The sequence below is a fragment of the Acanthochromis polyacanthus genome, chromosome 6 (genome assembly GCF_021347895.1).
Source record: "Acanthochromis polyacanthus isolate Apoly-LR-REF ecotype Palm Island chromosome 6, KAUST_Apoly_ChrSc, whole genome shotgun sequence".
In the NCBI taxonomy this organism is placed as follows: domain Eukaryota; kingdom Metazoa; phylum Chordata; class Actinopteri; family Pomacentridae; genus Acanthochromis; species Acanthochromis polyacanthus.
In genome coordinates this window covers 17,393,179-17,409,071 of record NC_067118.1, presented here as the reverse complement: position 1 = coordinate 17,409,071, position 15,893 = coordinate 17,393,179, and the positions used below count along the sequence as shown (strand labels likewise).

Below are 15,893 nucleotides of genomic sequence, written 5' to 3'. Positions count from 1 at the left end.
GAAGCTACAATTTACAGATCTTTCCTAAATGACTCATATGTAGATACCATCTGTGGTGTTGTGCACAGACAAGCCTCTAGATGCCACTAAGTTACTGCAATATATTTAACTCAGACAGGTGTATGGTCAAAAAAATAGTTTGTTTAAAAAGAGTGAAGAAAGGCATTCTAATGTTTTATTTACCAAATTTGAAACTGTGATCATTTTTCTGCCTGAGAAGGTCGTCTACAGACACAGACAGACTAAAAGTAAGGCACAGCAGTGGGCCTAAATAAAATGTTCAGGGGCACTTAACAGATTTTTGGTGGCATGTGTGACATTCACTAGCAACAAAAATCATCAATCTCCCATATTAGCTTCTTTTCACTGGCGTCTTTATAAAATCAGAATAGAATTTAAAACCCTTCATCTCATATACATAGCTCTTCATGAATATCTTCGTGTATCTTAAAGGCCTTGTAATATCATATTGTCCCAACTAGGGCTGCTGGCAGCTATCGATTATTTTAGCAATCGGGTATTCTATCGATTAATCGAATAATCGGAGGTATGTAGTGGAATAAACGAAGCCTCGATTCATAGAATTTTGTCTCGAGGAATTTTAGTAATCGAATTACTCAAGGGATTGTTTCAGCCCTAATCCCAACAGAACAAACTGCTCTAGGAAGGCAGCCTTTTCTGTGATTCCTCGTGTATATAAAAGTAGAAGAGGAGAGAAATCCCTCAGCTTTCAGACTCCTCTTCTGTGGAACCGGCTCCAAGGTTTGTGTTTTAGGGGCTAGCACTGTCTTTTCTTTAAAGATTCGGCTATAATGGACAGCAGAGAAAATCATCGGCTGCCCTCTGCCCTCTCCGGAGAACATTGCAACCTTCCGCTGCATCAGCAGAGGGAAAAAGATCTGGGCAGACAGCACACACCATGGCCAGAAGCTGTTCAGCCTGCTGCCATCAGGGAAGAGACTGAGATCAAAATGCAGGAGAAACAGGATCAGGAACAGCTTCTACTCATGGTCCATCAGGCTCCTAAACTCCAAACACCTGTCTGCCTGAATGCACAATGTCACTTTTTGCTGTTCTTGTGCAATTTCCTGACATTTATTCTATCAACTGGTTCCTATTCCATATCATTTACCTCCCATATTGTACATATCTGGCCTCCTCTGCAGTTGTTATTTTTAATATTGATTTGTTATATAGGTACATTTGATTTTATTATTTAATGTTGATATTTTATTTCTTATTGCTTGTTGTCGTGCACCGTCCAGCAGAAGCTATTTATATTTTCGTCATGTATGATGACAATAAAACCATTATATTCTATTCTCTACAAAATCTTATTATTTAAAAGGTTTTAGTTAGGGCTGGCTCAGGTGACCCTGAACCATCTCTTTCATATGTTGCTTTAGGGTCAGGCTGCCTTCCCATGATGCACTGAGTACCTCTACTTTCTTCTAGGGCTGGACAATATTTCAATATCAATATATACCGCGGTATATTTTTATTCAATAACGGTGATGAGTTTTAAACATATTTTCGATATTTCGCAATAGTACATTAGAGTATGTAATTACAGCGTTTTACATGCCGTTCAAGCAAGCAAAGCCCCACCGCGGCAAGCTACAAAATGAGTGCCCATGACCGTAATGTAAACGTGACTGAACAAGCTACCACAAGCGAAGAAAAAGCTGACGAAATAGTTGATAAGAGAGGAAAAACTAATTCAGTGGTGTGGAAGTGGTTCGGCTATGGAAAATCCGATAAAGTTCAGGTTTCAGTGTGCTGCAAAATATGCCGGAGAGTCGTGCCAACTAGCAGCGGGAACACATCGAACCCCGTTCCACCATCTGAAGCATTTCCACTCGATAGAGTATGCAGAGAGTCAGAAGATAAAGCACCATAAAAATTTGAACCAACCCGTACCTGAAGCATCACCCCCAGCAGCAGCGACAGCGGAGTCAAAAGAGAAGCCCATGCAGCAAACGCAGATCACCGTTTTCATGCCTTATGACAAGAACTCCAAACGCCATAAAGACATAACCAAGGCCGTCACAAACTTCTTTGCTAAAGACATGATGCCGTTTACTACAGTGGAAAACGTGGGCTTTAGGAAAATGATATCAGTCCTCGACTACAGATACGAGCTCCCCGGACGTAAATATTTTTCACGCACAGCCATACCTGCACTTTATGGTGAAGTGAGAGAGAGGGCAGAGGAGCAGCTGAAGAAGTCCGTCACGAAATTTGCGACCGCAGCTGACCTGTGGTCAAGCAGAACCTCCGAGCCTTACTTGAGCCTGACGGTTCATTTTATTGACCAAGATTGGAAGCTTGTCAGCTTATGCCTCCAGACGGTCTATTTTCCCTAGTATCACAGCTGTTGCAGCCGGACTTAAAGATGCGCTTGCGTCCTGGGAACTCAGCGAGGATCAGCAGGTCTGCATCACCGCAGATAGCGGGACCAATATCATCAAAGCCGCTGAACTAAACTCCTGGACAAGACTAGTGCTTCGGGCACCGACTAAACTCTGGGTCAGGAGCATTTGTGTTTGTCGTTCACTCTTTTTGTGTGTATTGCAGCAGTTCTGAGCACTTTTTTTCCTGGTTGAAGCACCTTTGTTTGAATCTATAACAATGGCATAACTGTATTGTAGTTTAAAGTTAAAGCTATTTGTATTGAAAAAGGTGAGACTTTTGTGTGTATTTGACAGGGATTTCAAATTTCTTAAATAAAAAGGTGAACATTAATTTTTTTGTAGTTTTTATTTCTAAAATTTTACACTGGAGGTGCGTCCTGTCAAAATAATGTGCATTCTTAACAGTTTTTCTGAGGCTTTTATATTACTTATATCGATATCGGAATTATATCGTATCGACCAAAATTAAGAGCTATATCGTGATAAAAGTTTTAGCCATATCGTCCAGCCCTACTTTCTTCTGTAGCTCTTTCCATGCATTTATATGCCTATATTGAATGTTACTAACTTTGTGTCTCTTCTGTCCTGTAGTTTGTGTTTTGTCCATGCTCCCTATATCTTTCTGCAGTTATCTCCCTTGCTCCAGAGTTGCATGTTTCTGATCCATGGTGACTCACTTCACCCATCTGCCCTGTGTTGATTGTTTGTTGTTTCTCAATCCTTATCTTTTCTCGCTCATTTTTTCATTCACTCAAGACATTCCAACAGACAACAGCCCTCCTTCAATCTGGTTTTGTCAGAGGTTTCTTCCAGTTAAAAAAAAAAAAGTTTCTTCTCCCCACTGTCACCAAATGCTTACTAAAAGAGAAATTATTGGGCTTCTCTCTATAATTCTGTACGGTCTTGACCTTACTATATAGGATGCCATTAAATGACCCATGTTATAATTTGGTGTAATGTAAATAAAAATGTACTGAACTGAGGTGAATTTGTGGGTGTTGATAAACCTACCAGCCTCTTGCTGTACAGCAGCGCTGTACTGCTGCCTGTAGAGATTGCCCAGTGGCAGAAGTTGAGCACATGGTGGATCTGTTGGGCCAACTGGGTAGTATCCTTATGCTGAGCCACAAGCCTCAAACTGCGCTCTTTGGTCACATTCTAGGTAAAAAGTGAGATTATTCAGGTTAAGGAATTGCTATTTAAACAGTCTGAGCACCCTAACTGAATGAATGCATTTCAACTAAGCCAAATCTAGCCGTCAAAAAGCTATTAAAAAGATATTAGCATATGCATGGAGATGGATTAGATCCTTAGATTTGATTAGATTAAAACGGAATCATTCCCATGGGAACAGACTGAGTTCTGGTAAACGTATGCAACGACGGTTTCAAATCCATTCCATCAAAGCTATTATCTTTCATAGCAACACGTTATGCTGTTCATTGCCTGAATGCCTTGTAATCATATCGTATTCTCTTACCTCCAACTGCTGCAACAAGGACTTTCCCTTTTTGTTGATTTCATTTATAAGAGTAAATACGGCAATTTTAATCTCATGCTCCACCTTCTTATGCGTCTCATTTAGCTCTTTTAACCTGGATTTCAAAAAATGAGAGACAACGCTTCATTCAGAAATGCCAGCCACCAGTACCGGTATATACATTCAGATACTATGTGAATGGGCAGCAGTGGGGAAGAATCTGGTCATGTAAAACTTGTACCTGCTTTGCACCTGCGAGACAGAGTAATGGACATAGTTCTTCTTTTCTTGTAGCTTGGCCATATTGGTCTCAATGATGCCTTTATGATTCTGGAAAGCCTCTTCCAGAAACTGGTACCTAAGAAAAGACAGATAACACCCAGTCACTTCCTGAATGACTCTGGATTTACTAGCTTGCTGCTTGACAAAACAAAAATTTGGGGTGGAGTGGAGACAGAGACGGATGACTGGGCAAAAATAAATAAGATTGCTATTGAAAATACAGTTAGTTTTAAAGTTCACAAAAAATGCAAAAAAAATTGCCATAACAATTGGAAATTATCACATTTTATTCAATAGTACACAAACATCATGCACAACATTTATGAGAGTCTGTGAGCAACATGTTCTTTTGTTTGCTTGATAGTAGGATGGAGCACTACTCTTTGTTTTTTACAACCACAAAAACATTTCCATTTACTTTGCAAAATAAATCACTGATTATATAAATACAATGAAAAAAACAGTTTGACAAGGATTAGAAACTAATATCAATAATTTCACAGACTGAAGAGTTCCCTGTGGAAACACCAAGTCAAACCAGCTGACAACTTAAATTTGGCTGATTCACATCACCAGTGTTAGCACTACTAAACCTGACCCACAACCAAGTTTCAGAATAATTTTCAGAACATATCGAAACAAGCTGAAACCCATGGCTGCCTGAAACATAGGCATCCAGTCAAAGCCTTATTGCTCGCTGTGCAAAGTAGTCAGCACTAAATTTAAGTAAATAATAATGGATTTATATAGCGCTTTTTTGGCCACTCAAAGCACTTCACAATGGACCCATTATTCATTCATTCACACATTCTCACTCTGGTGGTGGTAAGCTACATTTGTAGCCACAGACTGACAGAAGCGTGGCTGCCAATCCCACCACCAACATTCACATGCATTCATACACCAGTGTGAGAGCAGCACTGGAGGCAAGGAGGGTTAAGTGTCTTGTCCAAGGACACAACAGCACATGACTAGGCGAGAGCGGGAATCGAACCGCCGACCCTTCGATCATTAGACGACTCGCTCTACCACCTGATCCACAGCCGCCCCAAATGCAAATATAGTTAATACCCTACAACAGAGGGCTTAAAGTAAGTAATTTCTGCACCCAAAATCTCTTCAGTGACGAGAAGAAAGTATGGAGGAAAGGGGGGGCTCAAGAAATGAATGAATGAACTGAAAATTAACATTGTCTTGTGAGCTGTGGCCTTCCAAGCCAGATTGATGGTGGCTGTGTTCCATCCAGCTCATTTTAGAAAGACAAGAACATGAAATCTAATAATTTCTTCAAAAGTTCAAAATGGCCAAAAAAAATACATCATCTACTCACAATTTCTTCAACTGGACAATGCAGTCTAAGAACTGTATCCGATCTTTCAACTAGTACATAACTAGTTAAAAAATACTATTACCTTACCAGAAATATAAGCTAAAAGACAACAGGCTAACAGTCTATTAGTAATAAAATAAATGTGTGCTTGCTGAGTTACCTGTGCTCTTTGTGCTCCAGTAGCTGGCAGTCCCTACAGGTCAAAGTGTCACAAGTCTCGCAGAAAAGCTTCAGTGGCTCCTGCTTGTGGATGGGACAGAAAACCGGCCTCTGTCCTGATGTCCCAACAGACTCTGTAGACACACAGAAGAGGAGACACCACTCAGGACAGGCAAGAGAAAGACAAGAAGGCAATGTACCCAAAGAAAGCATAATGAAAAATACAGAGCAAAAGAAAGATATAAAATAAACCATAAGAATAGCCACAGCAGTTATGTCAAAGCGTATTCAAGACTGAAAACAGACAGAAAACAAAGCAGAAAGAGCCTAACAAAAATCTGCATAGAGGTTTAGGATGTATAGTCTCCCCAGCTAGAGGTATCATCTAAGCAACAAGATCTGCAGCACCATTACCATGGCAACAGCCAATCAGCAGGAGCCAATCAGCATTCACTGTGCTATAACTATGGTTAGTCTCACTCATCTCTTTACAGTTTTAGCTTCTCTAAGCAGTTGTCAATGCTTCATCTGTGAGGGGCCGTCATCTTACCGGAGGCGGCATCAGCATCCTCTTTAGTGTGAATTTTGTGGTCCTTGGTAATTTTGACTCTCTGGTGGGCCTCCACACAGGTCTTACACAGCCATTCTCCGCACTCGACACAAAAGCCTATGGTTCCTGCGTTGTCCTCACAACTTGTGCACACCTGAGAAAGACAACATCAATTAGTACCTAAAAGAACTCTATACAGAACCAGAAGTGGATTTAGTTTTGCTAGAATCAGCACTGGTGGTCATATCCTCAAAAGATATTGCCTTGATACTGACACAGTACTTTCATTTTTAATAGTTGCATATACTGTTAATAAAACACATCCTTATATATCAAAACCTGTATGATCAAAATCTGGTCCCAGGGAGCAAAGTAAAGTAAATTCTAAAAATGCTATTATTATTATTCCTATCATCACTATCATCATCCCTTGTTTTTTGTAATGGCAGGTGATAGAAAGCTGATGTGAAACTGGTCTTCTGGGTTGCATTCCATAAATAAGGAAGCCTCATTCAAAATCCAACAGACATTTGCAACGATGCTAATAACTAAAAATACAGTCTTGGAACGGATTCAATGTTCATGTCATAGCTCTGCATCGCCCTTACTATACTTGGTATGGTCATCTACGCACTGTTTGTATCGTACTATCAGCTATATATTTAGCATATTTAATGCCAGAGCCGTACACCGTAACAGTAAACTTATGAATCATTTTCAATCTTAGCTTGTACTTGGTATGTATCATCTTGCTTATCATGCATGTATCCAATTGTGTGTTATAGGTTCCTTGCTCCCCACCCCCCTCTTCTCCCGGCCCTCCATCTTCCCCTCCCCCACAACCTCTACCTCTCTACCTTTTCTGTCCCTCTCAACCTGCCAGCCAGCAGGTAGATGGGTCCCCCGACATAAAGAGCCAGGCTCTGTTCAAGGTTTCTTCCAGTTAAAAGAGACTTTATTTTTGCCACTGTCGCCGTAGGGCTGCTCTGGGGGTTCAGGCATATGGGTTCTGTGAAGCGTCTTCAGACAATTTGACCTGTAATTGGTGCCATTTACATAAAATTGAATTGAATAGCTCCATAGGAGAAAGGGTATGTTTCTCCTATTGAGCTAGTAATTGTTTACCTTCTTTGGAATCACAGCATTCCCATGTTCGACTAAAAACGGCTCTTTTGAATGTCAGTTTGTCTGACTTTCAGGGACTAATATTTTTCACAAAGACTGATGAAAAACATGCTAAATCAAAGATTAAATTGAGGAACTGAGCCAGTGGTACAGAGATGTCATGACTAGGCTCCATGTGGGTGCACAGTTGAAAAGAAATTGGGGCTTCACACATTATACTTCTGTAAAGTGCCAGACAAACCTGTCGCACAGGTTGAACATAGCAAGTATACCATATAAGGACAGCAGGCTTGCCGACACACCAAGAAAGACTGGAAAGCAGCATCAATCAATTAAATGGTATAGCTTTGGAAATTGTAAAACAGTACAGGCCCTTTCATGTGCCTGTGTGAGAGGTAAACCACAAAAATCATCAAAAGAAAGATTATTCCTATAATGCTGCAAAATTACCCAGATCTACCATGATCCCTTGGCTTACTGTGTTTAATATCATAGAATGGTAAATGTATGATTTGATTTTTAGTGTTTCTTTGTTCAAACTAAATAGATCTGGTGCATAGTTAGATATAACTTTTGTGAATCATGGCTGTGGTACAAATCTCATGCTTCTTTTTACGTGCGTAATACAACAACTCTTACAGAATACGCCAGGTTTCATGCAGTATACGTACAACTGGGAAATACTACTTCGGCAACATATTGTGACTGGCGTAAAATGACCCATCACTTGTCAGTAGTTGAAGATTTTTTATGCTCACACAAGACAATGTGACATATTTGAGACATTTGTGCAGAGGAATGTGGGCCAGAATGGCCGGAAAAGCATGCTGGCTTGCATACTGCAAATTCTGATCAAATATAGTAGGACATCCTGGTGTATTTGGCCTACTGAACTTGACATACTAAATCTATTTCTGGCATAACAAAGCATGGTAGTATAGATACTGGAACGCACCCTCCAATTTCTTTTTGCTTTATCAGAAAATTAGTATGATAATCCCAAACATATGCCAAGACCCCACCATACAGCAGAAGAAAGCCTACAAGCATCGATGTGGATACACTTATCGACAAAGCATCATGGTTTCAAAGCCAATCATTTTGGCTTACCTGTGCAGCGTTTTCATCAGACGTGCTGTTGGCTTCTGTTGTATCTTTGACAAAATAGTTGTCGACAATGTCACTTTGTTTGTAGTCCTGGTGGCAAACGGAACACCGCATAACATTTACTACGGACACAAGAGAGGAAATGAGGGAAGACACAGGTCAAACAGAGCCAAAAGGTCCAACACTGACCAACAAATTCAGTCCATAGTGACAATTCATTGATGACTAATCTTGGAAATGGAAACGAAATCATAAAAGCAGTCAGTGACAAGCCCACAGGTAAGCCAGTACCTGACTTACAGAGCCACTTAACTAAGAATAGTCCTGCTCCAAACCTAAGAGGATTAATAAGAGGCCTTCAGCAGACATTCTTCATATTTCCATAATTTCCTTTAGGTAAATTCCTGTTGTTATTAAAAATTCTTGGCACAGTAGGACATCCATGTCTATTCATGGGGCCTAATTGATTTAGCGCTTGTCTCCAAAAGATTCAATTTCATCATCCTTGGCATTTTTATTACAATATTAAATCACATGGGCAGAACAACAAGGACTGCTCTATTTAATCACTTTATTTGGCTTCGTTAATGGAATTAGCGAAATTACTGCTATATTCATAGATGCCAACAAATAATTAGTTTACCACATTAACTTTGCCACTTATTTTCTGAAGTCTTACATTCGTCACAAGATTAAACTTCACATAAATGTTTTAAATTAAGTCAGCATTATTTGTTGCCCCTCCTCCACCTCATCAACCCATAAATCCCCCCCACCAGCCAGCTGAGATAAAAACCGGCATAAGCTGGTTTGAGCCGGTCTACACCGACTTGAGCAGCACACAGCCGGTTTGTGTGAGCTCCAGCTGCATGGGTCCCTGTGTGATTGGTTGTGAAAGCAGCTGGACTCGGATTGTGTTGAGGAACCCACACAACCCCCAAGTACACACAGACACACACACACATGCACAAAAACAAATGCATCACACAGATGTCACTTTGAACTGGAGCAGTCCATGCTCTACCGCACGTCTGCATATAAAATACACACAAACACAATTACAACCTTATTTTAAACAGGATTGGGGCTGTGTTTCCTCATATTCATCAGAAACACATCACTTCCCCTAAAGAAAATAGGAAAGGGAGACAAAACTATAACAGCATATTTTAATCAATCACAAAATCCTTAAATGAAATCAGACTATTATTTTATCAATTAATAATCTAGTTGTTATCTATATGGTAGAAGCCATTAGTACAGATGATAGATAGTGACTACTGAAAGAAAAGACCAAATTTATCTTGCAGAAGTGACAGATGTTACATCTCAATTCTGCTTGGCCATCACAGTGATTTGGCTTATATACAGCAACATGCTAACCAAAATGTAGATTTTGGCTTCGATGAATCACGCCACAGTTTGAGATTTGAATCTAATTTTGGTATAGCAGCGCAAAAAGTGTATCTTAACAACGCAAAACTGTATTTTCACAAAAAACTAAGCATGTAGTTATCAAGCAGTATTGTGTAGGTTATTGCACATCTATGGATCAGATTAAGTATTCTGACAGGCCATTTGTTATTCCAAGGCATGTATCAGTAAATATCAGTAGCTATTACAGGAGACTCACCTGGATTTTAGATGTTCTAATGTCTTTCAGAGATAAGTTAAAGTGATCAGACTGTGAATCTGTCAATATTAATGTGGCTTTTGGTTTCATGATTCAATTCAGAATTGACACTGGGATCAATTTTTTATTTTTTTTTTTAAAATACCAATTTCTATCTGTTGCCCACTTCAAATGAAACGTACTGAAAGCAAACTGGCATTAGACAGACAAATCCATCTGTGTATTTGGGGGCGTTCCCTGAAGTGCGGTTTATCAGCAATGTGATTTTCTATCACAAACGATTTGGCAATTGCCACAAAATCTGGTTACTTGTCATTAGCCAGCCTTCCTTTGACAAGTTAAAGCACAGGGGTTAATACTATCAATCAGTATCCTGCCTAAGTGTTTTGACCAAGGCTGGGATGACATTATTTTGTAATCCTTTAGGTGAGGTCATGTTAATCAATGTTCTAAATCTGGTTACTAATAAACCTTTTGTAAGATTCAACTGTAAAGATGGTCATGGTCAATAAATCATTTTCTGAGACATAAGCTCTTTTAAAACTGAGGAAAGTGCAGTGGAAAGTTGCTGTGTAGTTCATTATTACATTAACCTAGGAGGAGTGCTTTAAGATGCCACCTTCCAAAACTTGAGCCTGGGTATGACTGAGCCTGACAGCTATTAGTAATATTGCTTTTACAAACTAAATATATTAATAAACACCCATTTTAAGCCCCCTTATTCATCAATATGTACCTGTTTGAACCTAGAAACAATCCTTTGGGGTTACAGACTGTCCTGCAAATATGATTCACACCATGTGACACTGAATTGCTCCTAAAAGCAATACTAATGTAATTCCTGAAAACAGAATTTAGACCATGCCATATTAAAAGTCTCCATAGAGACAGAGACTAATAAAATTATACGAGTCTTGCTGGCAGGTACTGTAAGTAGGTAAAACTGCGCAGACATAGCTAAAAGGGGAAAGAAGAGTAATATAAGATGTCATCATGAGATGGTCTTTTATGATTCCCTTCATTAAATTGGAAATGCAACATCTAATTTGTGTAGACTGTCAGAGCACAGAGGAGTTTTACATGAATGTTGGGAGAGAGTTGGTTCCATTTTCTGGCTTTACAAAACTATACAACGAAAGTTCTTCATGTGCAGAGTTTGAAAAAATAAAATAAAATCAGTCCAGACCCCATCCAGGGTGGTATCAGTTAAACTACTCTACAAAATGTCAGCTAATGGCAGTCCAGATTTAGATGACATTTCCAGAAGTCTACCTTTCAAAAATGGGTAATGTGGAGATTATTTCTGATAGAAGAGTTGAAAATGCTAAAGAAAATTCTCCTAAGGAGCATTTGTAACTTTTTAAACTGCTCTATTTTAATTTTGCTTTAGCCAAAAAGTGCTCTCAGAGTAAAGCTTCTGCTACACCACCTGAACTGCTGTTGAGTGACTTTTGGGGCAATCATGCTTTGCAAAAATACACCAACATCTTGAGTCTACAAAGGAGGAAATGATGTCCACATACATCTTTTAAAGGCAGCAAAGCAGGAAATACATAGACAAGACACATTTGTCAGTGCACTTACACTACAACAAATATGATACTGCATTACATCTACCCAAGAAAGAAAAAAAATAAAGACCACCGTTCGTAATTATGATTTTTGTATTGCATACTCAGTGACTGTCTTGAAGTTATGAGGAAAAAACTGTGAATAGAAGATCTGAACATCATAATTCCAAGAAAGGATCTGATCATTTCAAAATAAGGACATTTTATATTTGAGAAAAAAAAATTGTTTTTTTTTTTAATATAGCACAATTGTATTTTGATGCAGATAAATAACTTAGCACCCTGTTCACATGTTAACATAAAAATTGGATTTCTAGTACTCTGATATGAATATTTAGCACATGATTGTTATTTTTTACACCAGTATTTCCTTTCACTAGGGAATATCTTTATTAGTAGTTGTTATTGAATATGCAGCGGTGCTTTATCACTGTGACTAGTAGCCTCAGTGCTTGATCAGCATCCACTCGTGTTCTTGTAACCTTGGAGGTATCTCCTGAAAAGGAATTTAAGTCCAAATACTATGACTATATTTCTGAAGGGGAAGGAACTCAGAGGAAATGGGCCTTTTCTATTGACTGTATGGCAGATCACACGTAGTTTAAGCACCAGTGATTCAGCATTTATACTATTCCCGAACAGTCCTTTTTTAATTAAAGGTAAACCGAAAACTGTTGGTCATGTTGCTCACTATTGCCTATTATGCTGGAAGAAGTGATAACTGTTTGACCATGTTCTTCTGGGAAATGGGATCATATCTACCACAGAGAGACCAGCAAACCAAGTTCCTCTGTTTAACGGAACTGCCTGAAATTCAACTCCCTGGAAGGTAAGCATCTGTGTTCAAAGGTTAGAAGTGTCAGATGAACCATCCACCTGTTACATGGTGTACCTCAACCTCCCTGCCAAATCACTGACATTTACCTTTCCAACTGTTGAAGCCAAAACTTCTGACAAACAGCAATTCAAACAACAGATGACAGAGCAGAGGCCTGCTCACAGGTACATCTACTTACTCGTGAAAAAGACTCACCTATGTGTGTGTCAGTTTGCCCGTGTGGTCCAGGCACCTGTACGCTAATCTGTCTGTCTGGTTGCGGGATACATTTTAGGCAAAAGGAGTGCAGACAAGGCAGAAGTTTTGGTTCACAGTCTCGGCTCTGAAGACTTTGTTTACACACTGCGCACGTATCCAGTAAATTAATGGGAGTGGATACCGGCGTGGCGGCTGGAGCCGTAGGAGGTGGAGACATTTCGGTGGTCAGCCCGCCAGTTGGAGTCTCCCCGGTCGCTGGGGTTTCAGGAGCCGTTGGTTCTGCATTAGTGCTGCTGGTTCCAGACGGGCTAACGGCGTTGCTAGCGCTACCGTTGGCTTCCCCAACCGCAGCAGCAGCCGCCGCGCCGCTGCTACCGTCCCCTCCTTCACTGGTGGGTGTAGGTGCCTCGGTAACGTTATCGCGGGACTCGGATACTCCATCTTCCTTTGTATTTCCTCCTATAACTATTACCGCATGTTCGGCTTTCGTCTCTGGCTGCTCATTATCTTGCGCTGAAGGCACTGAGTCTGAATTTGCAGACGATTCCATATCCTCCTCGCCTTTGTTATCCGCCATCTTCCTTCCTCTTATAGCCACTGCACGTTCTGCGTGACTTCTCGAACCAGGATTACGTATGATTACGTCATGACGTACTGAAAGACCCATATGTATTTGCTTGTTTATTTATTTACTTAATGAGAATGCGCCATCTATGATAAGAACCCGAAGGAGCTTTAATGACCACAACATACAAGTAATTTGGTCTTGGCTGTTAGTGTCACCCGAGGAATAAGGAAAAAGAATAATAAAAAAACCTAAAGAAAGAATGAGAGGGAAAATAGTAGTAATAAAAATAAATATAATACAATATATACCGATATTTACAAAGCTAGAAAGGAATAGTAAAAGTATCTATCTATCTATCTATCTATCTGAATTTTTAATTTTTTTTTCAGCAAATACATCATCTGTATTAAGTTACTTTTTTTTTGCCTATTTAAATATGCTAAATAAAATGGATAATCCACTGCAGAACAAAACAAAACAAACAAACCTAGCAGGCTACTTTACTGCATAATCCAGATCTCAGCAAAACATCCAGTTGTAGCTTCATTTTCATTGTGGTTCTTTGCTGCCCAGAGGTAGCGGTTGTTACCTCGAGCAAAGAAATCGGTAACACTCAGACCGTGGAAGGCAGGGAAAATGCCAACTGAAATGACAGGCCAGTGGCAGGCTTATTACCCACAACCTACATCCAGAGAGTCAGATTCTTCTGCTATTGTGATTACACTGGTAACAACAACAGCTGAAACCAGAAGGTGAACTTATAGAAAAAACAAAACTGGCCCAACAGAGGGACTACTCTGGCCCGAGGAATATCTTTGTAAAGTGTAAAAATTACACAGGTAGAAATAAATACTTCCTGTGAAAATATTTAAATACATTGAACATTGTGCAATATAATGTGAGTCAGCAGCTTCAAAATGACTGAGTTTGGTTTGCTTGAACCCAATTGTTGACATTCTACCACAATTTTAATGCTTTTTTTATGTATAAATTTTCTACGTTTACAAGGCAGGTGAATAACTACCTTAACCTTCTTCCTTAGTAGTTCCTGCTTTAGTTTGTGTGGTGTGATGTGTCAGGATTACTACACAGGTGTTGAAACGAATGGGAATTTAAGATAAGTTCTAGATTTTGACAAGTTGTAAAATACTATATTGTTCAGTTCCAGATACCTGTGACTAAATGTTTTGTGCCTTTTTATACACTGTGATCTGTAAATTGTGATACGCAAATGATAATCTGGGCCCCGTATTTCAAACATAATCCACCAGGATTAATCCTGGTGGATTGGATTAAACCCAGACCTGATCCAAAATTGGGTATTTCAAACAGCATTTAATCTTGATAATTTAAATCCAGATTTGTAAATCCAATCCTGCCTTCCATCCAGATTTGAGCCTGTGTTGGGTATTTCAAAACTTCAGTCCCAAATCTGAGTCAGTTTTATCCTGAAAAACAGCATTAAATTAATCCCACCTCAGGGTAGGATCAGAGTGTATTAGTTCCACATATACTCATCGACAGATACCTTTTACTTGAATTTCTCGCAATCATTAGTATAAAAAGATATTTTTAATAAATTAAACCTCTTCATGTACAGTTTTTTTATTGAACAGAAAAAAAATCCAAATTTCACAATTGTCAGAAAAGTAATAATTCAAACAACAATAAAAATTTCCTCAACCCAAAATTGTAACACCTAAACTTAAAGTTTTCACACTACTTTTCCATTTGCTTTTCCAGTAATTGTATTTTTAACTTGATGTGTTCTTGCTGAAGCATGGTAAGTTTTATTTGTTCCTGAGCAAGTAGAATTTGCTGGTGTGCTCGCTCAGTTTCCATCTTGAGGAGTTTTTGGTTGGCATGATCCTCATCATGATGTCTCTTCCAGTGATGTCTTGGTGGAGGTACAGGGGGAACCTCCCCACAGCTCTGTAGAGGTGGAACCTCCCCACAGCTCTGACTTGTGCTTGGCTCCCCTTCTGGTTCTATGGGAACAAGAGTGAGTATGGTCTCTGCTGTGGAGAGATCAAGAGGTTGTGAGCCCGCAGATTCGCCTGCATCAGCTGACACAATGCCGTGCAAAGCATGGGAGCTCTCACCACCAATGATATCAAGTACAGAATTTGTAAATTCGCCACACTTATATTGTTTGTTCCCTGTTTCTGGGTTTTTAGATTCAGTAAGGTCCTTTGTCGCCTTCTGTTTGAAGTTTTTCCATCTTAACTTTACTTGGTCCACAGTCCTGCACTCACCACTCCCAGTGGCATTTACCTGTAAAGAAATGTTAGTTAGTTTAGATTAACACCAATAAAAGACACTACAAATAAGTGTTCCAAGTTTGAAGTTTTTTTACCAATTTAAAGTATAAAACAAATCCAAAGGACCGATGTCTTAAAATAAATTGCTCTTATTAAAGTGAGACACTGCAGGTGAATAGGGGAAAAAAACAAATTTATAGATATCAATCTGAAACGTTTGTTGCAGATCACATCAGTGATCTACAGCAAATGTGAGAAAAGCAAAAAAACCTATTGCCCAAAATGGTCCAAATTGTCTATATTTTAAACCAAAATTTAGATCCAAATTTTGATGGTGGATGGAGCCTGGTTTAAATGATGGTTTTATTTTGTTGATT

The 15,893-nt window shown here is 39.3% G+C and overlaps 1 protein-coding gene across 4 annotated transcripts in view; it reads right to left on the bottom strand.

Moving 5' to 3' along the window:
- The window catches only part of trim33 (tripartite motif containing 33), a 30,391-nt gene extending 17,088 nt beyond the window's left edge, over positions 1-13,303 (bottom strand). For 3 of the 4 annotated variants that reach the window (XM_022215877.2, XM_022215879.2, XM_022215880.2), the window contains exons 1-7: positions 12,685-13,302; positions 8,451-8,569; positions 6,216-6,369; positions 5,667-5,799; positions 4,136-4,252; positions 3,895-4,009; positions 3,426-3,572 (exon numbers count right to left, since the gene is read on the bottom strand). In XM_022215877.2, coding sequence (XP_022071569.1) covers positions 3,426-3,572; positions 3,895-4,009; positions 4,136-4,252; positions 5,667-5,799; positions 6,216-6,369; positions 8,451-8,569; positions 12,685-13,264 — 1,365 coding nt within the window. In that variant the 5' untranslated portion in view covers positions 13,265-13,302. Of the gene's footprint in view, positions 1-3,425; positions 3,573-3,894; positions 4,010-4,135; positions 4,253-5,666; positions 5,800-6,215; positions 6,370-8,450; positions 8,570-12,684 lie in introns of all 4 variants that reach the window. The other variant, XM_022215876.2, reaches the window with a different exon arrangement.
- Positions 13,304-15,893: the final 2,590 nt, after the last annotated feature.